At 35.6% G+C, this 25,455-nt stretch overlaps 1 protein-coding gene across 8 annotated transcripts in view; it reads left to right on the forward strand.

Annotated features, from left to right (window-relative positions):
• The first annotated feature begins 4,370 nt into the window (after positions 1–4,370).
• EPHA7 (EPH receptor A7) overlaps positions 4,371–25,455 on the forward strand; it is a 172,912-nt gene continuing 151,827 nt past the window's right edge. For 6 of the 8 annotated variants that reach the window (XM_082731671.1, XM_082731672.1, XM_082731673.1 and 3 more), the window contains exons 1-3: positions 4,371–4,715; positions 9,112–9,176; positions 12,830–13,499. In XM_082731671.1, the coding sequence (XP_082587797.1) occupies positions 4,619–4,715; positions 9,112–9,176; positions 12,830–13,499 (832 nt within the window). In that variant the 5' untranslated portion in view covers positions 4,371–4,618. The remainder of the gene's footprint in view (positions 4,716–9,111; positions 9,177–12,829; positions 13,500–25,455) is intronic. The other 2 variants (XM_082731675.1, XM_082731678.1) reach the window with 1 other exon arrangement.

The raw sequence follows: 25,455 nt of genomic DNA on the forward strand, positions 1-25,455 counted from the left end.
TAATTTCATAATTACCTCATCTTTATTCAGTGTAGACTTGATTGGCCCAACACCCAGAGATCCTGGTGCCCCCTGGTGGTCACTGAATCATCACAGCGCTCCTTGACATCTAAAATCCAAGGGTTTTAAGAGCTAAAACACTGCAAGATAAGAAACAATGAAAGCATGCAGAAGTACTTTGCATAATTTAAGCTAGTTCTTCCTATCAGTGCTAGTGACTTATGGCAAAATGAAATATAACTAATGGACAGGAAGAACCTCTGCAGGCAAAATCAAATTTAAAAATAATAAATTCTTCTTGAGAGTATTGTACAAGTGTTATGTGATTATGAGGATAATGTGCCATTTTCTCTGCTATATTTAGCAGTTCTTTCAATACTAGTCACATAATAAAAGTTATTTGACTCAACACTTTTGAATATTATAAATGATTAGAAAATTTCCAAGTGACACTTTAGCAACATTCAACTGGACTCTTACAATTTTGATATAATTTTTTTCTATCTGTTAAGAGGTCTTAAATTAACTCAGTAATTGCAATTAGAGAATTAATTTGTTGTTTTCATAACAGTATCAATTTATCTGCTTACAAAAATAGGTAAACTTTCATAAAGTCACAAAATACAATCTTGACTTATAATTTGATTCTTGACCTTTGACTTCCTATATACTGTCGACTAAATCTGAGATTTAGAATAGGTGAAATTATAACTATGTATTTTATGAGCCTAGTTTATGTACATTTTTTACACTGGACTGCAAATAAATATTTTATGTACACCACATAAACCATGCTAATGTAAATATGTAAATGATTTTCTTGCACAGTGGAAAGATTGTTTACATTTTGACTGAAATCACAAATAGAGAACCCAATTTTCTGTAATATCTATTAACTGAGACATAATGTTTCTTTTCTGTTTATAATCAGTTTCTTCTGCACAGTACCTTTTCTAATTCAGTTTAAATTACCCCTTTTTCTGTGATGAACTTGCATTTTCACATTTACCAGCTGTGAATGCATTTAGACAGTAAGTGCAAAAGTAGTAGGTTCAGAAACAGCCCTTTGATTTCATTGTTGTTAACTAGTTTGGCAGCCTTAGATTGGTAACATACTGCAGTCTCAGATTGTACTTTATCCTCTGAAGGCCTATTTACTATACGCGTGTACGCATGCACACACACACACACACACATAATGGAACTTGAAAATTCATGGAATTTATTCCCTGAAGTCACAATTTACTCCTCAGTTACTATTTTTTCCTTAAAATTATAGAATATCTCCCAAAGATAAACAGTGAGGTGAATATTATTATTGAAGGATGTTAACGGGAGATGACAGCTGTACCCTCATTTGGAATGTGTCTTGAATTTGTACATTTATTTTCATATATGTAAAGTTATGTGTGATTATTAATAATTAAATAAAAATAACATGGTGCAGGAAAGTTGGGTATATCTTCTTTTCATCTGATCCTAGGTATTTTCCATCTTTCTACTATACCTTTATAAAAGATATTTCAAAAGAGGGGATTTGAGCCTAGTTGGAAATGTTAAAGTTTATCTCTATTATTTCCATTTATTTAAAATTAGCTAAATATATGTAGGTTACTCTATCAACAGCACTGCACAATGAATACATAACAATTAAAAATAGTTTTCAGAATTTTTGCTTTGGCTCACACATGTTGGTTGTATACACCATTTGATATAGCTCTGGAAAATCATTTCTTTTCTAACTAATTTTATACACACACACACACACACGCACACATATTTACTTTTCTAGAAATTGTTATACCGATAATCATATATATGATTCAAAAATCATAGATATAAAAATCGAGACATGAAGCTAAAATAAACTATTTTTAAGGTGATAGAATGAAATTCATTATTAAATGTTATTTTAAAATATGAAAGATTTGTGAACTGGTTATTTTTTTATTTCAAGGGCTTCATGTAAATAGGTTTATGTGTTTGTCTGTTAGCCAAATACTTTAACAATTTATATACTAAAATACGTTCCATATAATACTGCACAATGAATGTTCTTTTGTTGACTAAATCATTCACTTTGATTTAAATGTTGACTTCTTTACCAATATACCTAGATACAAAAGAAAGAAGGTTGGTAAATCTAAAAATGAGTATCACTATGCAGTTCTGCTGGGAAAACTGTCAGCAGCCTGGCACATGTGCATTTAATGTGAAGCCTCTTGTCTCTAAAAATAAAAGCAAGGCTGCACATGCCCCTGTGTCTGACAGACAGAAGGGACACAATAAGGGGACTCCCTATACCACCTACACTCATCAGAGTGAAGGATGTTACTTCTTTGGTTTCCTGGTTTAATGGAAAGTTATTCCTATTCACATCACTGAGTATTAGTCATTCAATAGATGAAAGGAATATTTTAAACTTTAAAGGCTACCTTGGTGTCATTGTAAGTAGTGGGGATGAGACCCTGGAGAAAGTGCTGAAATCCTGTAGAATTATTTTAACTATTAGAAGTGGTTTAATATTTGTGAGTTTGTGGTTCTGAGATTAATAGTTTTATAGTATATGTGTGGAGATTTATGTTTTTAATTATGTTTTACCTTACAATTTTTACTCTAAAACATCTGTTTGTGTAAATACCACTAGCTTTTCTCTGAACAAGTGCTCTCTACATTTTTTTGTTTCTTTTCAAGGTTAATCTATTAAGCAGTTTACATTTTCTATGCATGCTGTAAAGGGCACTTAAAATGCTTTTAGATATAATTTCTAAAATATTTAATAGGCATAATGTCTAGGAACAAGTAACATTAAAAAAAATAAACTACAAAAGCAAAGAGAGGTTAGAGAAAGATTCCATTTCTTTCTTCTTTGTAATTGTGTTAAGCAAGTTAAAACTACAAGAGACAATTTATCATAAAATAAAACTTAAATATCTCGGAATCTGTCATCTCTGAGAAGTATTTACTACAAATACCAGAAGCAACTCAATTTTTATTTCTATACAGAAATGATAGGAAAAAAGTTTGGAGTTTCAGGTGAGATCAAACTTTGTGCCTATTATAAATAAAGACAAATCAAATGACAGATTTTTTTTTTTTTTAAGGGAGAAATATAGGACAAGAAGAACACGGAGCTCATCTTAAACATGTGATTAAGTTACTCTGCCCTAACCTTTGAAATTGGTGATCTAGCAATTAAGGTTTTAAAGTTCTTCCTCTTATTACATTACCCTCCTCTTGAATTGCAAAGTGTCCAAAACTGCCTAACGGTAAACGGATTTCTCTACGCAGTCGTTCTTGCTATTTTAGTTGGATGAATTCAACTGGAGATATTAGTTATACTTCTTATTCTCCGTTTCCTTTAAAAGCCTGAATAATAATAATTATACAATTGAGTAATTATTGGAATATATCAGTTTGCGAAAAAGGTCTTGCTTTATGAATTTAAGGCGCGGTAACATTCTTTAAAATTAAGTGTAATTTATGCAGCGAAATGGGAAACGTTCAAATTGGGGCAATCCAAGGAAAACCTCAAAAAATATTAAAACATATAAGAAAAGTGATACGGAACCTTCTAAACGTTCTTTCTTCGTGTCCTACTTCACCCAACAAACTATTGTGAGATGATAGGGCGGGGGTGAGGAGGGCACCTAAAACAAAAGACTTCCTTTCTCCACTCCCTTTTCCTCTGTTTCTTTTGCCAGAGCTTGTTGCAAACTCTTGGAAACATTGTTTGAACATAATACATTTGGATACTTTTATTCTTCCAGAGACTGCGCTGGGTGGTGCCTAGAGCTGACTTCTGTTGAGTAATAGAAAAAAAAGAAAAGTAGAAATCTTTCAAGAAATGAAAAGAACAAAGTTACCCGACCCGCGGAGGTTTTGAGTAACAAAAAAGTAAAAGGCACTTTACTTAAAGATAGCTTATTTCACTTTCCTGGCTCCGTGTTCGGTAGCTGAGAGATGGCTTGCATTGCCTCTGGTTTCTAAAAGACCTCGAGGAGTACCACTATATATACACAATACTCTAAGTTGGGAGCGTTATTCTCGGATTGATTCTGCTCCACGAAAGCTGCGGTTGCTAAAAGCCGAGTGTCCACAGCAGCACGCACCTCGGCTACCATCCGCGTCCTGCCTTTCCGAGCATCTAGCGAAAGCTGGGAGCTCGGAACCTGGAGGGAATCCTGGACCCGCAACCTGACTCCGCTCGCCGCCGATTGGCCCGCGCCCCGAAGCCCGCCCCCGCGGCCGGGGCGGCCTTTTCACCGGGACCCGCCCCTCGGCCCTGGGAATCGCCGCCTGGCAGGCCGGCTGTGCCTGCCAGTCAGCTCGAGTGGCGGAGGCTCTCTGCTCGGAGCCCCGCCCCCTCCACCCTAATTGATATTATTGGAGTGTGGAGCAAGCGGCCGGTCTGCAGTCGGAGACTTGCAGGCAGCAAACACGGTGCGAACGAACAGGAGGGGGAAAAAATAAAAAAGCTAAACGTGGAGCAGCCGGCCGGAGGTCGAGCAGGGGAATCGATGCGAAAAGCGCAATAAAAAAGAACCCACTTCGGAGCAAACAGCATTTAAAAAGCTACGACTCCACTGAAACCTAAAATAAAACCTGCTCATGCACCATGGTTTTTCAAACTCGGCACCCTTCATGGATTATTTTATGCTACATCTGGCTGCTCCGCTTTGCACACACCGGGGAGGCGCAGGCTGCAAAGGAAGGTAAGGTGATGGGAACGCAAAGTTTGTTCTGAGTTATTTATTTAGCGGTCTACCTGCACAAGCCGGCTCGTCCGCGGGGCTGCCGGCCGCGCCTCCGGCGCGGGGCGACCCTCCCCCGTCGGCTCCCCGCCCCCCTCACCGCTCCCGCTGCTCCCGGCAGGCTGGCGGCAAGCTGGGCTACTCCGAACCGCCTTCAGCCTGGTGCCCGGGGCCGTCCGCCCGACGGGAGCGGGGTTTCTGGCGCGGCCAGTCCGGAGGGCGTGAGCAGCAACGGAGAGCGGCGGGGCGGAGTGGGGTGGTGGGCGGGGGGGTGATGACCAGCGAGCTCTTTCTCTAGGTTAGCAGGCGGGTCAGATCTCTTCCTCTAGCCCTCTCCTCCTCCTCTCGGTGTTCGCCTCTGGTGGGGTAAGCTGCGGCCGGAGTTAGTCCGAGACTGGGGAGTGCAGCTTCTAGTGTCCTGGCCAGCCCGTCGGCGAGCGGCTGGTGTCCCGAGCCTTCCCAGAGGGGCCGTGACATGTGTGAGCTCCAAACGCTCGGGTTACTAATGAAGTGCTCACTGCGTCGGAGGAGGAGGCGCGGGCCTGCGGTTGGCGCTCGGCCGCCGGCGCGGAACAATAACGCCGCGGAGGTGAAGCGAGGAAGCGGTGCGCGCCCCGCGGCGGGGACGTCTCCATTCAGCGCGCGCCGCGCGTGGGTCCCGCGGGCCGCGCGGACAGCGGGAGTCCAGCTGGCTTGGCCGGCCGGGGAGGCAGGGGGCGGCCTGGGGCTGTGGAAGTGGTAACGAGACGCCGCCTGGGCGAGTACAAGTCCCCAAACATCTGCCCGGCAGTTGAGTCCGAGTGGTCAGACCTTACGAAAGGACCTGGATCCGGAAGGCTACCTCTGGATGAAGAGAAGAGGTTTCATTTGGGCGGCCAGATACGCCTGTATATGGTTATCATTATTATTATTTCTTCTCCTTTGAACCACTGACAAGGTAAAATACCTTTCGGTGCCTGTAGTTGGAGCTGGGGAAAAATAAATCCTCTCAATGGAAATGTCCTGCTTCTTGAGCAATGTCACAATCTCTCTCCCCCTGTTGTCTTCCAGACTGTAAATCTAACGTTGATTTCCCGATACTTAAAAGCAGAATACCAATAATTAATTGTTCCTGAAGTATGGAGAACGGAGGAATCTGTTATCAGATTTAGGTCATGATGGTGATGTGGGGCGGGGGGGAGGGGTTGTGTTCGATACTGATTCTCGCTTCATGTCGCCCTGAAAACTTAAGTGATTTAGTGTTTTGTTTTGTTTTTTTTTCCATTCTCTTCGTGCACCCTTTGAGTCTTTCACTCAAACCACACCCCCCTACCCCAACGCCACGTCCTACTTCTTGAGCCAGCCTGACCTTCTGACCCCAGTTTCCACATCTGCAACCCGTATTGACGCTGAACCCATTCAGAGAAATTTTCAGAGAAAACCATGACTCCGAGCTGTCGGTTACGCGTTAGCATATGAACCAACGTCGGCCAGAAACACACACCCATACACACCAAAATGCACGTTTCTACGCGCATGACACTAGCGATTAGGAACATTCAATCCTGGAACCTTGTACTGATTGCTCCGGAATAGCGGGACCCGAGGAAAAGTTTGCACTGCTGCGGAGAAGCCGGGCGCGCAAGCTCACGCAGACCCGGCAGGAGTTTGAGCTATAAATAACTGCATCACTAGGGGGAGAGGTTCCTGCAGCCAGAATGTCTCGCTCGCTTGCTTTTCTCTTCTGGGTGCAAGATACGTGAAGAGGATTCTGATTCTAGGAGGCTGAATTCTATAAATGCAGAAGTGAGATGTTTAAAAGGTGGGCGGGAGGGCGAATGAGCCCCGCTTCTCAGCGGCGACGCTCCCAGCGCGCAGCGGCGATCAAGAGCTCGGTTCTAGGAGCTAGCAAGCCCCGAGGGGCACCCCGGCACCCAGGAGCGAGCGCTGGGTACCACCTTTCGCAGGTGCCAGGCCTCCCGGGGTGGCCGGGAGTGGATGGAGGGAAATGAGGGACCTTCTTCCCCCACTTTCCTCATACGTGTTCTCTCGGGAGGCCAGTTCCCGCTGCGGGGAGCGCCTGTATAAGTCAGAGTCTGACGCTTGGAGGCGAAGTACAGCTGCTGTTTTTCCTCTTCCTAAATGCCGCCACCGCCTCTCCCTCAAAGGAGACGCTTCCCGAAAGCCTCTCTCCTCCTCCCGGCTCCTTCTGGAGCTAGGGCGCCACTGGCTCCCTAGAGTGTCCAGGTCTGGCGGAGTGCGTAATGGATGCTCCGCGCGGCGGGCGCGCCCGTCTGGCAGCCCCTGCCCCGCCCCTCCCCGCCGAGGGCCCCGCCCCGGCCCCCGCCGCTGCCGCTGCTCCTGCAGCCTTTGGCTGGCTTGGCCCGGGAGCGCCCGGCATCTTGCCCCTGGCCTTTACCCCCGCGCGGCAGGGCGCGGAGTCCCGGAACCCCGGCCTGTGCGCCCCAGGTCCTAGTTGGCCTCCGGCTACGCCTCGGTGGTTGTGAAGGGAGGATGGCGCTCCGCGCTCTGAGCGGGAAGGCAAAAGCGCGCACTTGGGGGTTTATCCGGAGAGCGGACAAGGAGACACAGTGATCACTTTAGAGCTGCTTCTGATTAAAGCCCAGGAACTGGTTACTGTTTTTTTGTTAGTTTGTTTCTCTCTTAACTTGTTTGCCATCACCACCCCTCCGCGATACCCGGTTCCCACCGTAGGCAGTGCTAAGGGGTAACAAGGCAGTAAACAATCATCACATTGCTTGTTTCACTCTCCAAAATGACTCGCAGGTCACCTAGGTTTAAAATCTACTTGTCTCTTGTCAGTGCAGAAGACAAAAATGATAGCAATAATAAATCATCTCAAAAGGAACCTGGAACTCATGTTGTTTCTTTGTGCTTACTTTCTATTGTTGAGGACAAAACCAAAACAAACTTTAAACATTACTTTATATAAATTCACTAGTCCAACGATTTAGTGATGTTCCCAGTGCGAAATACAACTTGGTATTTTGAAAGTGTGCATCCCCCCCCCCCATAAGTCTGCAAGAGAGTCAAGTGTTTGTGACCGAGGTTTGTGCTTTCATGGTCTTCCCAAGAGTCTTAAGTGTAAAACATTTCTGCAAAAAAGTGTCTCTTTATCTATGTGTTTTCAGTTGCAGGGAATAACCTTGACTAGAGCGAAGGAGTTGAACACATAATAAATGTGTTCCTTTGTTTTCTTAGCGTAACAAAATTTCATTACCTTTAAATACACCTTTTTTTCTCTAGTGATTATTTTAAAGTTCATATAAGCATATATTTTATTTAAGTCCAAATTTCAACATTTTGCTGAGGTTGATGTTATGCATATATTCAGTATTATTTCTGGACAAACAGACGCATTTGTTAAAATGCTATAGAGTCAGACATATTTTTAAAGAATAAAAACTCGTAACTGAATCAGTTCTAGCAGGGTAAATGCTTTAGGAGAGCAATTGTCTTAAAAAGCAATACTATATATTGAATTGGAGGTATGATATATATTAATGTATAACATTTGAATACATTGTCTTATATTAATACTATCAAGAGCATTTGGTACATTTATATACATGTAAATGAATTGTTTATGCTTTTTGATAATATCAAAGTGGAATACAACTGTTTTTAAAAGTCAAGTCAGGAACAAAGTCAAGTCAGAGTTTAAATATATTATTTTGAGAATTAGCTAATGCCTTGAAATATTTGGAAATTAAAAAAAAAATAGAAATATTGAAAACAGATGTTTGACTAACCCAGAAATATATCTTGGAAATAATGGGCAATTTATTTTTCTCATGATGACATTGCTTGATATAGTTTTCTACTGTATTCATTTTGGCTTAAGAGAAGACACTCTATGAAAAAGTTGTTTAAAAAATAAACTCCGATTCTCAAAAGAAACTAGGAGATACTTTTGGTGCAATATTACAAATTAATGACTAGAGGAAGATGAATATGGAATTATATTTTATTATGTTCATGCTATTATATCTGACAAACTTTGGAGTGCTCAATGGCTTATAAAATTCTTTAAAATATAAACTACTATAGAAATAAGATACCACATACAATTTTTACCCTTTCATGATATTTTTAAGTTTTTAAACCTATTTAATGTTTCAATTAAATAATACCAAATATAATATGGTATTTTAGCATCTTTTCTCCTTAAGAAAGGGGAATATGCTTGTATCAGGTAGGTGCTTATTTCATCATCCATATACATAAATAACTTTATATATCTTAGATCATATCTTAGATCATGATCATTACATAGAAATTCGATCCATATTAATAACTTTTACAAATGTGGTTACATGTTTCATGTAAGATTTGAAAATGAAACTTTGTTTTTCAGTACTACTGCTGGATTCTAAAGCACAACAAACAGAGTTGGAGTGGATTTCCTCTCCACCCAATGGGGTAAGTACTTCTCCTCATAAAATATCACCTTTTATTTTTTAAAGTAAGAAGCACAACCTTCCCCAAACCCCTGGAATTATTCACATTCTTCATATTTAAACTATTTTAATTCCAAATGTCTCATTCAAAATTTTGTTGTGTTATAATGAGACATTGAGTTCTTTGAGTAAGAGAAGGTATACTTTAGAACTTGGAAAAATGGATTTAAAAAAAAAAAAAACAAAACTCTATAACCATAATCTTTTGAGTTCTTATTGTGAGAGGAATCATACCTCAGGTTTCAGGCTATAAATGCTAACTAATTACAGGGAACATTTCCTTCACAAACTCACTTAAACCTCTTTAGTTGCTTTATACTGCTTAGTATAATCACTAGGTAGGTTGAATGTAGTTCTTTAAAACAGTATGTGATGTGTTTCTTCTTTTAAAAACAGTTTTAGCATCATTCAAAATACACTTTAAAAGGTAGTTAAAAATATAATATACTCCATATTTTAGCATGGAATTTGCTATAAAATATTATTTGGATTCTCCAAATTTTGATCATGTGCTATCTGCTGTTATTAATCAGAAACCATGGCAGAGCATGTATATATTATACTAAAAATCTGCTATAATAAATATGAGTAAAAGCTGTCCAATAAAAACCGATGAATATAAGTAAACCCTAAAAATAGTCTGACCATTACATTTCACATGTCTGAAAGGTATATTATTTACTTTGATTTAGTTAATTTAGTTCAACATCTTTGTCTTTAGGTCTTATTTTAATTGTGAGAGAGGGCACATACTTCATCCCTTATGAAGAAAGGGGCTCCAAGAAGGGAGAATATATCTCTCATTGTTATTTAAGTTAATCTTCTTTACAGTAAGAAGCCTAGTGAGATTATAAAAAGTGTAACAAATTTAACAAAGAGAAGAATAAAAATCTGAAAAGGACTTCTGAGTTTAAGAACAGCATAAAATCAATATGTCATGAACTGAAAGTCAGCTTAATAATGCAGAATGTGAACAATGCAAATCTCCTTTAAATAGTCAGATTTTTTATTCAATTAATATTTGAAAGATTGTTTAAGATCATATTGTAGTTATCTGTATAGGTCAGATTAAATTATGAAAAAATGACAAGTATTTTACAGATTATAAAAAGTGCACTGAATTTAAATGCACTTAAGGTAAGAATGTCCTACTTTTCTCGTAAATGAAATAGTTTCCATGAGTAGAAATATACATTTTAGGAAGTCATTTACAATTAAAAAGAAACCTTTCTTACCAATGACAGATATAGCCCGTTTTCTACCATCCATCAATTAAAACAAATAGAGATGGAGGATAGTTTTTATCTTTAAGGAGAAGTAAACTGATACAGGATTGTAGTGATTAGAGTATTTCATCAATGTAATACACAAAAGGATAAATTATGCCTGTCTATGTTACCCTTGACTCAAATGGGCATTTTATCAGTCCAGATATCATGAGTTAACCTTAAGAATCTTGAGGAATCAACAGATAATGTTAGGAAATGGTGATTGACAATATTTTTTTAATATATGAAATGGATTGGCTTGCATGTGATTAAATATCTTACAGGAAATAAAGTGTTATTAAGATATATTTTTAGAAAATATTTTTATAAGTATAGTATAAAAGCTCAGTATCTGAATTAATACTTCTTTCCTAATGGTGTCATTTGTAGAAATGATCATGATCTCTTGAGAAAGTGAAATAAAACAAGATTTGTGTTAAATGCATTTATGTAGTCTCACTATTTGTGATCTATACAATCGTTGTCTTGAAATTTTCCCCACAGGAATGAATTTTTAAATAAAAATTAAAATTAACTGGGTTTCATAAGTAGTGAAATTGATTTTTTGTACATAAAACAAATATGATTTTTCTTAAAGTTAGAAAAAAGAAATATTGAGATATACCTTTATAATAATTAGCCTTGGTTTCTTCACGCTGGGGAATTGTTAAAAAGAGCACATTTATCTTTAGATCTTTTGATTTCTTGGTGTAGATATCATTAATAGTTTTACTTCTTTTAGTAATTTCAATCTAATTAAGAGACTAAAATATCCTTATCCAAATGGATGAATTTGGGTATATTTGGTTAAATGCCATTCAGACAGATGATAAACAGCTAACTGAAACAAAGAGAAATATACATACCATTAACTAGTCACAAACTCAAGTTGTGTTGAATAAAACCTGCACATGATAATGGGTTCTTTGCTGCATTGAGGAGTTTTCGTATGTCTGATAAAATTACAGCAAAAATATAAAGTCACACAAGAAATTTCTGAATAAGAGTATTTTGCTAATTTGTCAATTTTCTGAAAAATAGTTTTAAAAGTAGATATTAATGTTTTAAAATATTTTAACAAATTAATTCTCTAATCAAGTTTTACAAATAGGACTCTTTACCACATGCTTATTAGTTTACTTTCTTTTCTGCTTTTCTTGAAACAGTGGTTTAAATATTGCATGCTGTAAGATTTTGGATTTGAATACTAACATATTTTCATATTCGGCACTTTGGGGAAATTGAGAAATACTAACATATTTTCATATTCGGCACTATTGGGGAAATAAAAACACATAGATGATGATTTCACTATTAAGGCAGCCTAAATATAAAGTGGGAAATTTTGTTATAATAGTAAAAAAAGGACATAATCAACTGTTACATTAGACTTCAAGGATTATTTCAGGTGAATTGAAATTATTTGCTAATGGGCAGTGTAGATATTATCATACATGGCTTAATAGTCCTTAAGATGTCACAAATTCTGCTAAACTTATTATTTTCCCTTTTCATGAAAATATGTGTTTGCTGTAATATGTATTGCATCAGCATATGAATAGACATTTTTAAACATGTGATATTTTTCAAGTAAAAAAGCTTATTACTGAAATATGATCCAGCGTGCTGATTTGCCATGTACATTTGATTGTCTATTGAAAGCAATTTATTTATAAAGATGAATCATGCTACTTATTTATAGTTATGTGGCTTATGTACAGTATTATATATATAATGCTGCAAGAAATAAATTGCTCTGTAAAATGTTACTCTCTTATATCTTATTTTGGAAAGATTATAAAAGATTTCGTATTGTGAATATCAACATGTTGTGGACTGCTTTTACATTTCAGAGCACTCTTGGCATTTTCTTCCCTGTGTTTTTTAGGTGCTCCAAGTTTAACATCAACACTTAAAATGTCAACCGAGTTATCAGAAATTCTGCCATATATCCATATGCATATGCATTAAATGGTAATTTAAGTGATTGTGTTGTGCGCTCAGTCTATAAAAATTACAGTCTCAGTGGAGACTATAGACATAAGCAAACATGTAAAAAGAAACACTAATACCCTAGCAAACAGACATTAAACAAAATGAAATATTTATTGTATGTACAAACGATGCAGGCAACATGAATGATGTTGCGTTACCAGGACGAAGCTGAACTAAGAGTCCTAAATTCTTAGATTACAGAGTTTTTGCCAGGGTAGGAATCTACCCAGCTCTTTCACAGATCATCATTTGTACTACGCTAAAGATGCCTCATGCACTTTCAAAGTAAAAATGTTATTTATTTATTTATTTTTTTGCTGTATGACTGATAGCCTTTTAAAACATTTTACAGTGGGAAGAGATCAGTGGTTTGGATGAGAACTACACCCCGATCCGAACCTACCAGGTGTGCCAGGTCATGGAGCCCAACCAAAACAACTGGCTGCGGACTAACTGGATTTCGAAAGGCAATGCACAAAGGATTTTTGTAGAATTGAAATTTACCCTGAGGGATTGTAACAGTCTTCCTGGAGTACTGGGAACTTGCAAGGAAACCTTTAATTTGTACTATTATGAAACAGACTACGACACTGGCAGGAATATAAGAGAAAACCTCTATGTAAAAATAGACACCATTGCTGCAGATGAAAGTTTTACCCAAGGTGACCTTGGTGAAAGAAAGATGAAGCTTAACACTGAGGTGAGAGAGATTGGACCTTTGTCCAAAAAGGGATTCTATCTTGCCTTTCAGGATGTAGGGGCTTGCATAGCTTTGGTTTCTGTCAAAGTATACTACAAGAAGTGCTGGTCCATTATTGAGAATTTAGCTATCTTTCCAGATACAGTGACTGGTTCAGAATTTTCCTCTTTAGTCGAGGTTCGAGGGACATGTGTCAGCAGTGCAGAGGAAGAGGCGGAAAACTCCCCCAGGATGCACTGCAGTGCAGAAGGAGAATGGTTAGTGCCCATTGGAAAGTGTATCTGCAAAGCAGGCTACCAGCAAAAAGGGGACACTTGTGAACGTAAGTAATATGTGCTCTTAAAATTCCACTTTGTATTTCTTTTCTATTTCAGTATCAGAGATTTTGTGTGGTAATAGTTATTTAAACAAGTGAGTCTGTGCTACACCAGCATTTCTGATTCAGCCGATCTTAAGTGAAGTCACTGTTAAGCTATCAATGATTCCCCACAGTGGTATCTACACTAATGGTAGGTAATAAATATTGGCCAATGACATTTGTTACTAAGATTTAATTTGCCCTCTGTTTGACCTAGAAGTCAACAGTTGCACATTGGTCTATGAGATTTAAGAGAGGAGAGTGAGCAGAGTGAGGTGTGACATTAACCAAGATTCCATGACAGGGGATTCCTCCTACTGTGAAATCTGTATTGTTTGGACTTATAAGTAGTGGAAAAAAGGAGGTTAAAGAGGCTGCTAACAAGAACTCAACTGACAGGACACATAAAAATATATTTCTAAACTTTTAGAATTGTTTTTTACAAATAATAAAACTTCGATATGAAAATCATCAAATGTTACTTGATAAATCTCTGAAGTGACTTCTACCAAAGCCATATTTCTTTTCTGGACTAAATAATAAAACAAATGCTTTTCTGATAAGTCATATTATTATAGTGGACCACGTTTTTTGTGGAAGTGGGCCAAAGCAAAGCTTTAGTTATTGTAATACATCAGTTAGATGTTGTCTATTTTTTGAAACAATAATAGCATACAAATGAGTGAACCTTTACCTCTGTTTTGTAAAACGGATTTTCTCTTATATAGTGTTTTGTAGTCATTATAATTGGCCATTATTTTTCTGTTTAAAGCTATGTCACATGGATCTTCAAAACTGTAGATATTTTTCTATTTGTGGATATTCCAAAAATTCTTTAATAAGGTTATATTATTTATATATTTTTAATTTAATTTATAACACATAATGCATTCTGAAAAATAACTTTTATATATTCTTTGTACTTTAAAGCCAGCAATGTAATTTTAATAACTGCAAATCCTAATTACTTTAGAAGGGACTGGAGTTAACAGTAGTAACTTACTTTATGCAGATACTCTTCCATATGTTTTATATATACTAGTTCATTTAATGAAATTATCATGTCTCTTGTACAGAAAAAAAAAATTGGTGCTATCAAGGTTAAACTGCTTGCTTGTAGTTACTTTAGGGAGGTAATATCTGTCTTAGCTTAGAATCAGATTCGGGGCACTTTGACTCCTGAGCCTGGGCTTTTAGCAACAATATTGGCCTGGTTTCTGCACAAAGCAAGGAGAATCTTAGCAAATATCGTTCTGTTTCATTGCTGAATTCAAATGTCTTGCTCTTAGTAATTTGGTGTATAAGTAATGTTACTTCCCCATAAAATTCTCATTCTAGTAGAATATTTAAAGTAATAATAGCTTAAAAGATATTTAGATCTGTGTTGTCGCACACAGTAACCAGGAGCCACATGTGTTTCTTAGGATATAAAAATTGGCTATTCTAAATTGATATGTGCTATAAGTATATTTTGTATACTGGATTTCAACGGATTCACACACACACAAATATGTAATATATCGTCAATAGTGTTTTTATGCTGCTTACATATTAAGAGAATCATACTTTAGTTATATTGAGTTAAATAAAGTATAATGTTAAAATTAATTTTTATTGTTTCTCTTTTAATGTGGTTACTGGAAATTTAAAAATTATATAGCTTGTTCTATATTTCTATTGGAAAAACTATTTAGATGAAGTAATTGAGCAAATATATTTTTCTATCCCAATTAAAGAGTTAAATACTTCATGTGGATGTGTACTAGCATATAAAATACCAAGGACCCAGCACTCAGTTGACAGCCATGCTACAGCGAATGTTGTGAGTTCAACTCTGGGCGGTTTGGGTTCTATAGAGCAGTTTAGCAGCTTTCTTTGACACTCCCCTGAAGGAGTCAAACCTGTCTTACCCCCTGTTCTCCTTCCCTATCCTTTACACTGGTAGAATTTCTTACTAGGTGAATCATCCTGCAGGTTCCATACATGTGGAAATAAAACACTGATGAAAATTTATTATCAGTACTAGTAGGCAGAATGCTATATCACTGGGGAAGTGTAGAAATAGTCTTACTGAGCTAATCAATTCAGTGAAAGACAATGTTCTTATTGATTGGAAGTTAACAACAATTACTTGAAAATAACTATAATAGGAAAATTTAAGAACGTACTATTACACTTTGGCTGTAAAAACAGCCAATTTGAGTAGAATTTTGGTTGATGTGAAAGTGGAATTTAGGCTTTTGCACAATTAAAAATGGGAAACATAGTAAATAAAGCAGGAGGATTTGCAAAAGTGCCCAATTAAATGTCTAAGGAAAGTCTAGGAAGTAACTTTAAAGTTTCTGCTCTTTGAAGGCCTAAAGATTTTTAAGAAAATTATTGTATTTTTAGTATCATTTTGTGTAATTTAACCTAAATGATCTCTGCATTTATTTGTTAAAAACAAACAGGAACTGTTTGCCTTTTATACTTACGAGAGTAGAACTTAGTCAGAAAAACAGTCTTTAACTGCAATAAAGACATTTACTGTGAAGAAAACACTCCCAATTTCTCCCAAATCAGCAAAATAATCTCATTAAATGTGATACTATTAAAATTATCCACATTTACTTGTTTTAGTTTCAAGAATTAGAACCACATTTGAGTACCAAAATTATTGTCACCTATAAACCACACTTAGGTAGTTAAAAATAAAGTAAAATGACTTCACTGTCATCTACATGAATCCTGCATTGAAATAGGTGGAATTAAGTATCAGAAAGTGTTCATTAAAAAAACTGTGATTAGTCAAGATGCCTCCTGATGTTCAGTTGAAGGAGTGTGTGCGCACTGTTTTAAGTCAAGTAAATGTTTATCACATAACTTTCTTAATTTTTAACCTTGGTGATGTTGACAAAGGAATTAAAGACCTTATACTTAACTCTGGCACTATGTTCATTTACAAAAACATTTCTCTCCCTGGCATAATTCCAATGCATTGCTGTGAGAGTACTTGCCTCTGGAATCAATCCAGGCCTGCCTTTATACTATTTCTCCTGTTTCCTTCCAATGATCCTTTTAAGAGTTTGAAAACAAATTCCAGTCCCATATTGAGGAAAACTGAAGTGTTTGGGAGAGGAGGCTAGTGAGTCCCTAGCCAAATGAAGGCGGTTAGCCACTTAAAGGCAAGTTTATCAGAGCACTTTATAGAGTGAAGTCCACGGTAATATCTGTTAGAGTATAATTTGAAATATGAACAACTGAGAAAACTGATCACAGTTTTGATTAATTCATGTAAGAGCTTTTTTTTTTTCTCCATAATTCTGAAACAAAACAAAACAAAACAAAACAAAACAACAACAACTCAATTTTGAGAACTAAATTAGTTTACTAATATATGGAAACTTTCTTAATTATAATGCATTAATGAAGATAACTCTTCAGTCATTTAAAAGTATGTAATTCCAGTTGGTTAGTAACCTTTTATTGTCAAAAGGTCATTTAAAAAAAAAAAAATTAGCCATGAGTTGTCACAGCTTCTGTGCAAGCCAGCAGATTATTTTCTATTTATATGTGTGTGTATATATATATATATATATACACTCAGAAGACTAATAAAATTATATTCTGAAATATATTTTTGTAATTTTTGGAATTTCTGTATAATTTGGCTTCATTTAAAAAGTAGAATAGTATTTGTCAAAGTGTGGAGCTTAGTATTATAACAGATTTGTATGGGAAATTTGCAGTTTACACTAGACAATCGTGTTAATTTTAGTGCGTAGTCCTTACCACATCCCTAAGAGATTGAAAGTATTTTTTCTCTCTTAAACATATGAAGAAACTGAAGCTCAGGGATATTAATATGTAAGAAAACTGGGTAGGAATTCAGTATACTGTTTACGAAATCAAGTCTTTTTTCCCCACTGCACTACACTGCATCCTAAAATATGTTCTGGACTTCAACCAATGGATTCTAGTTACTGAAGAAATGGTGAAAGTTTATTCTAAGTAAGGTGACCATATGCCTCCTTTATCTGGGATAATTGTTCTTTCAACACTGTCTCTCTTTGCTTTCCAAAGTGTTCCGGTTTAGATGATAAAATATATGGTCTCCTTAATTGTAAAAAATCCAAGGATGTTATGCAGTTTACATGTACTTATACCGTAGAGATGGGCTCTACTTGCTTTATTTATATTGCTTAATTTTGATTTTTTGAATTAAAACAAAAATTTAGGAATTCCTTTTTTGATAATTTTAATGTAAAAGGGAATTCCAATAATTTCAGATTTCTAATTTTTATCATAAGGAATTTTTGTAATAGTTGCTTCTTAATATTTTATATTAATATGTTAACAGCCTTGTCATTATTTTATTAACATATAATTAATAGACATATAACATATTCAATTAAATAAAAATATTTATTCAATTTGAAAGCATTGATAATATTAAAACCTGTGTTGATTAGATTTTTTTGAAAACCATGTTGTTGTTTTTTGCAGTAAAGTAGTATGTAATTTGTACCACCACATTTTATGAAAACAAATGGGTCTTCATAATGTATTTGTTTATAATCAAACATAACTGAAAAGTAAAATACACTGCAGGGTTTAAAGCTCAGATGTAGAGTCACAGAGTTCTCAAATTCTGGCTCTACAACATACCAGGAGTGTAAAATAAACTTGGGAAATTTCTCTAAGCCTTAATTTTCTTAAGTATAAAATGGGACTAATAAGATAGTACCTTCCGCATAGAGTTCTTGTTCGAATTGAATGAAACAATGCATGTAAAAACCCTAAGAGTAGTATCTGGGACATAGCAAATAATCAATGAATGCTTGCTATTATCTTGTTATTTATAATGTAACATGGAATTTGCCAAGTAAAGAAATCTCATGTTAATGAGTGAATGAGGATAGATCTCACAGGCCACAAATAGTTAAATATCTTTTAAGCCTGTAATTTCATCCCTGGTAACTTATTGGAGAAGATAAAAAAAAATTTTTTTACATAACCTTTTCTTTCCCCAGTGATATACACAATTTAAATATTGGAAATAACCTAAATGTCCAAAGTTAAGTGCAACATTGTGGTTCAAATTTGGCCTTAAAATATCAGCAATGTGATATAAGAATTATAAATTGTCTCTACTAATAATTTTGAATGAAAAATTAAGAATTAAATATGCAGACACCGATATTTAGAATATGCAGGATATACATAGGGAAACGAATAGATGCAAAGCATAAATAACAAAATCGACGTGTCAGACTACTGGGATCGTGGGTGATCTTTTGTTCTCTGAGTTTTTAAATTACCTTGAGCATTGACTTTTTTTTCTTCAACAATTTTAAGTTATGTGTATTCTGCTATTTCATAAAACAACAACAGCTTGAGTTGTATCTTGAATATATACGGCTTCTCAAGTAAGTTAGCATCAGTGTAAAATATGGGGCTCAGGTTATAGAGCAGTAGTAAGTAGAAGACATAGTTTAAAAAATTAAAAAGGGAGAGATTCGAGGCCTTCAACAAAAACAGGTCATTGATTTTGTTTGCTTTCTAGTTATTCATAGAGGGCAAGAGCTTATTTTAAGTGTTTTATATGTATTAATTCATTTAAGTTCTCAAAGAGGAATGTTACTAACTTACTTAATATAATAGGTAGACACTATCATCATACTGTTTGAAGGACAAAAGTACTCCAACTAAAATATTACATTATTTACCTATATTAAATCATGTATGTGATATATATACACACACAATATATGTATATATAGATTTACATATACATATGATACATAGTTGCAAATACACACACATGCGCACACGCACGCATGCACACACACACACACACACACACACACACACACACTGTTATATAAGGAAACCAAAGCACAGCGAGAAGTGGGTGAAGTACCTACAATTGCATAGAATGGTAGACTGTTGTTTAGTCAAGGTGGTCTGGCCGGGAATCCTGGCCCCTAACCAATACAGTGCCCAAATCTTTACAATAAGCATTTTATCTATCACAGTCTTTTTATAAAAGGAAATGTTCTTTCAGGATCTTGAAAGGTGCTACAAATCTGAACATTTTTCTTATTTATAATAATTTCAAAATACTTCTCTGTCTTTTCCTATATCCGAAGTATTTCGTCTGCTTTGCCATTATCTTTCCTATCCTGGTTCTTTTTTTCATGTGGCAGTCAGAATGCAGTTTTTGTCAAACACAACATTACTTCATTAATCAGGAAGTTTCAGGATCCTCATTACTAATAGAAAAATTCCCTGTTTTCTAGGCTGGCATTTAAGTCTCTCCAACTTGATCCTAATCTTCTTTTCTAACATTCCATCACATTATTTATCATACTCAAGGTCCCTGTTCCTCAGCCTGGTACTGATCTGTCATTCTACTGTTAAATATACCCATAGATATTTTTATGATGCCTTTTTACTCAACATTTGGCCCCAGATAAACAGAAAACAAGCAAACATCACTGCCTCTCACAGTTACCTATTGTATCTTAATCCTGCACATTCCCGAGCTCTTCAATGAGCTCTCTCTTCCAGATTCTCTTGGTACTTACCATGCCTTGCTTTTTTCAACCTACAGTGCGAGCTAGCCTGTGTCAGCTGATTGAACTTGTGTCTTTCCTTACAATTTCAAGTTAAAAGCCTCTTACTCTCTGTTAGATCATCTGTTCTTGTGGATACTTATACTTTGCTCTTTCCCAGTGGGAATCATCACATGCAATCTGATTTTTTAATTTAATTTAATTTTTTATTTATTTGTCAGAGTGAGAGAGAGCACAAGCAGGGGGAGTGGCAGGCAGAGGGAGAGGGAGAAATGGACTCCCTGCTGAGCAAGGAGCCTGATGAGGACTTGGATTCCATCCCAGGACCCTGGGATCATGACTTAAGACAGAGGCTTAACCAACTGAGCCACCCAGGCACCCTGCAATCAGATTTTAATCTTTATTTGTAATTCCTTTTACAGCTTATACAACCTATAGTTTCTCTACTACAGATCATGGTACCCACCTAGCACAGTTCTTGTTATCACTTTCATCTTCCAATAAATGTTTTTGAACTTTCTTAAAGACTTATTCATACACTGCCCATTGCCAAGACAAATATTTTTTATTTCATATTCGTATCACTACTTAATTTCTTATGTATATGGCTATCCTCTATGATTAGCCTTAAACCTGGTAAGTATGAGAACCTTTCATTATATTTTCTTGTCCTCATAGCATATAGCAAGATGATATGCTGATCATTAGAAAACCCGGACAGGAATCTGCTCCAGATATGGAATTTATTTCTATGAAAACAATGTAACTATATTTATTCATTGTCATATTTCCATTCTCTGTCACTGTCTTTGTGTCTTTCTTTTAATTTCTATGTCTCCCTCCTCTAATGAAATGAAAGCCATTTCACCTTTGTTACCAATACCTATGTCTTGACAAAGAGAGAGTTCCAAGAGCCTGGTAACATTTTCTAAAATAAGAAGGTCTTGGGGTGCCTGGCTGGCTCAGTCAGATCATGCCACACCTGATCTCAAAGTTGTGAGTTTGAGACCCATGTTGGGTATAGAGATCACTAAAAGAAAATAAATAAGCTTAAAAAAAGAAAGCCTTGGAGTATATTTATGTTGATCTTACATGGGAAAGTGATTTTTATAAGATAATTTTGCTTCCAAATTATATATTGTAAATACTAACTTGAATTGCAAAACAAAATGAAATAATAGAAAGAAACAAACATGAGCTGTATTTTAGTCTATAAATCAGAAATTATGTAAATTCAGTATCATGTCCAAAAATATTTCTATTTGAGTTATAGCTAATTACACATTTTTATGCTCTTCAATTATTCACTTTCATAAACTTGCACAAGGCATCTTTGAATAGGTAATGTGCATAGATCTGGAATTAGTGCCATCCTTATGCTCCTGTCCCACAGGGCCTTTTTATAGTGTAACTACTGTTATCAGTTTCTTCTGTCCTTTACGGAGATATCTGCTCACAATTCTTTAAAAACATGGATAATATCATGGTCAAACTTAAATTAGAATCATATTACAATATCCTACTAGGACACCATAGACTTCACATAACATTAGACTGCTTTTTACTCATCTTCAATCATCTTTGTATTGCCCGCAGTGCAATGAACATGGTAACTATACAGTACAAAAAGGACAGGAAGAAGGAGGAGAAGAAGTGAGGAAAGAATAAGGAAGCAAGGAAATATGAAATTGATGTATAGGACTTAACCTTGCTACGATTTATATGACTTCAGAACATTTCCAATTATCCTAACTTTGGCAAAGATATGGTCAAACTTATATATTTCTAGTGACAGCTAAAATTGTCATTAATTTCTAGTAGGCAGTGTCGTAATACAAATCAATGATACCTGCTAATTTTGCCTTTGGTTTCTGTATCAAACTTCTAGACATTTCCTCTAAGAAGACACATTATTATAATGATAATCCACAAAAGATTTTATTTATGATGATATTATCCACAATATCATTGTTTTATACAAATAACAACATTATTTTTATGGGAGAAATTAGAACCAGCTATACATTTGCTGTTTTCCTCTATGTGTATAAAAATCTGATACTGATTCAGAGAGGAAAATTTCAGAAAGTCTCCGTATTCTAATTTTCCTCACATTTAAGAGAATTTAAATTATCCCATCCTCTGCAAAATATCTTCCTAATTAGATATATGTATTTTTATGGGTTTTTTTTGGTAACCTATCAAAGAAACCTTTCTTATGTCTCAAATGAAATCTTACAAAAATGGCAATTCACGACTGAAATAAACTTTCCAAATATAAAACACACACACACAAAAAAAAATCTTCCTAATTAAGTTTATGGAGGCACATTTTTATTAGGATATTCATGTCATGTTATTATGTGAAAAGTAGAAGGCTACATGAATGTATAATATGAGTTTTTAAAGAATCTGGTAAAGCAGTTCAGCTTTGAGTTTAGGTCAAATTGATGAGTTATAGACATTATTTTTGGCTTTGATTATAACACCAACTTTGCTAAAGATGATAGAATCTATGAATATATATCATAGTATTTTTCCCATGTAACAGCATTTAATAGGAACACAGAAAAAGATACACCTTAGCTGAAGTAAATGTGTTTTTATTTCTCTCAGATTCTGTGGTTTTATGAAAAAGTATGGAAAGTTTATTATTCAGTTTACTTTGTTTAGTCTGGGGTCAATGAATGATATAGAAAACCAGGCAAAATACATTCTGGAGTAGAGGAATTTGTAAGTTGTTTCAAGGTTATAATTTTTGTCCTCTGGGTTTTGAATTTTTCCATTTGAAATGAAAAAATTACTTACTGTTAATGATGATATAATCTTTTGTTTCTAAGAGAAAACCAAGAGGCTTTGAACGGACACATACTGTGTCTTATATTTTGTTTCATGTGTTACCTAAGTAATACCTAGTTTAGTTTCTCATCTATGGTGATGTTAGCCTCTGGCCTGCACTGAAGCTATTAATGTTAAATTAGAGCATTTTATAGAAAATCTTGATTTGGTAAAGGGAGTACCATGATGCTTTTATTAATAAAATAGATGATCAAATCAGATGTAATTATTACCTGTATATCTTCCATTTGTCATTTGCTAAAGCTGGTTAACAATCTATTATGTTAGTATTATCTATTTTACTTTTTAAGAAGAACATTCTTTCAAAAAGAAAGTAGGATAAGAGAGAGATTAAGGATGCGAGTGGTGGGTGTGGAGGGGTAGAATAGATCTAAAGAATCACTAGGTATAATAAAAGTTTAGTCTAAGAAAAATAAACTGAGTATTAGTGACTTTACTATACTACTGTGTATTTCCCAGTGATTTATATCTTCTTTTATTTGGTAGTTTACTATTAATAGCTATACTGGTTCCTATATAGTCAATGACATCTAATGACATTAACTTACCTAATGACATTAATTAATGGCCTTAATTTAAACTTGTAGATGGCTTAAATAAATAAACTTGATTGATTTAAAAAACATTCTTCATATCTATTTTTAACAGGCAAAATCACTTATACTACACAGTGTTCTTATTTAAGTTGACCTTTTCCTGTAAAGTAGTTTTATCCTTGAAAAGAGATGTGAGCTAGGACAGGTACTTTACCTACCCAAATACATAAACTCATTATAATAAAACTGTTCCATGGACATTCTTGTACTCCTCGAGGGTATAATATAGTCCCTTCCAAGACAATTAGAAAAACAAATTCTTGGAGTTTGAATGTACCTTAAATATTATAAAAAATAGTGTTTTTTTGGAGGGGGTCTCTTTTCTGTTTTTCAGTAAGTGGAACAGCTAAAGACCTCATTTATAGTTCTAAGAGTTCATTCATGACAAATCCCAAAGTAAAATCAGAACTTACTCTTTCCAGTTTTTTTTTTTCCATTTTAACATTACATACACAATATAACACATATATATATATATATCTATAGACACACACACACATACATGTATAAGCACACACACACATTCACTGCCCACCTCTAACCTGCCCCAGGGGTAAAAAAAAATTAACTTTATTTTTTCCTTGACCCATTTTTAGATTTCTAAATTGCTCTGCACTAATATTTTAATTTGTAAGTGCTGAATAGTTAAGACTTCTTTCTCTGTGGAAATCTCAATTGACTTTTACAAGGAGGCTGAAAACTCTTAAAGGATATTCTTGGATTATTGCATATTTAAAAAAGAAAAAAAATAAAAGCTACTTCAGCAATGTCATTAAATTTTTCTTCACAAAGCAAAACATTGTAAACTAACTTTTACTTCTTTACTTTCAAGTAGATTGTTTTAGGTTTCCTCTGCCGTAGAAGAAAGTAAAGTCCTTTTTCCCCTTCTTTTTCTCAGTTTCTCTCTCTCTCTTTCTTTCTTTCTTTCCTTTTTTTGTCGTTTAATTTACAATTCTTGTAGTATTTTACCAGCTCCTAGGTAGGTAGATTTTAGCAATTAGTGTGTTTTGGATATTGTGACAATTGTATATAAGTGTGCTTTAAAATGAAGATAGTGGACACCTCTTACATTATCAGAAACCTAGAATTTGGAAGGGCACAGCAACTCTGCTGTTTAACCTTGTGATTTCTGGCTGGCTCTCCTCCGAGAAACCCTTCAGACCTTGGCCCCCTCGGACCTTACAAGGGCAGAGGGACAGTCAGTCTTCTGCAAAATCTATTTCTCAAACTGATCTTTAACATTAACACATGGTAAGCTTAGCTCTTCAGATTGGGAGCTGGAGCTGGGAAAACATGTGGCTCCAAGTTTAATATGTTAAGACAGTATTTTAGTTTGCAAAGGAATCCTGAGAGAAACTTTTTAATGTTGGCTATTTCAGCCATGCTTCTTGCTGTTTCTGATGTTTATTCTGCACAAACATTATGTAGAAGAGTACTGTGCTTTTTCAAGGCTAAACATAACGGTTCAATCATTTGCTGCTTTTTAACTTTTTCCAATATAACAACATTGCTATTCACTTCATTTCAAGCAGCTCTCTCGTTGATTTTCAAGCTTATTCACCAGGCCGTCACTGAATGTATAACCAACCTTTCTTCTAACATCTTTCATCCTTCAGTGTGGTAAAGTGGGTGTTCTCTTCCATCCCCACTGCCTCTAGTTCCTTCTCCCCCAAACCCCCATCTTTTCCTATAGTGTTGTAGGCTTCAGTTTTTCATTTACTTTTCAGAAAATTCTACCTTATTCCCTGGTTTGAAACTTTTCAGAACATACCTTCTAATCTACTAAGTGGATTAAAATAGTGAGATTACATCTTCCTTACTCACTCTGTGTTTTCACTTATTGAAATCTAAGTATATAGTTGGCAACATTGTGTCTTTTTGCCTTCCTAACATGACAGTGATTTCATG

This window comes from Mustela nivalis, assembly GCF_964662115.1.
Source record: "Mustela nivalis genome assembly, chromosome: 5".
Lineage (NCBI taxonomy): Eukaryota > Metazoa > Chordata > Mammalia > Carnivora > Mustelidae > Mustela > Mustela nivalis.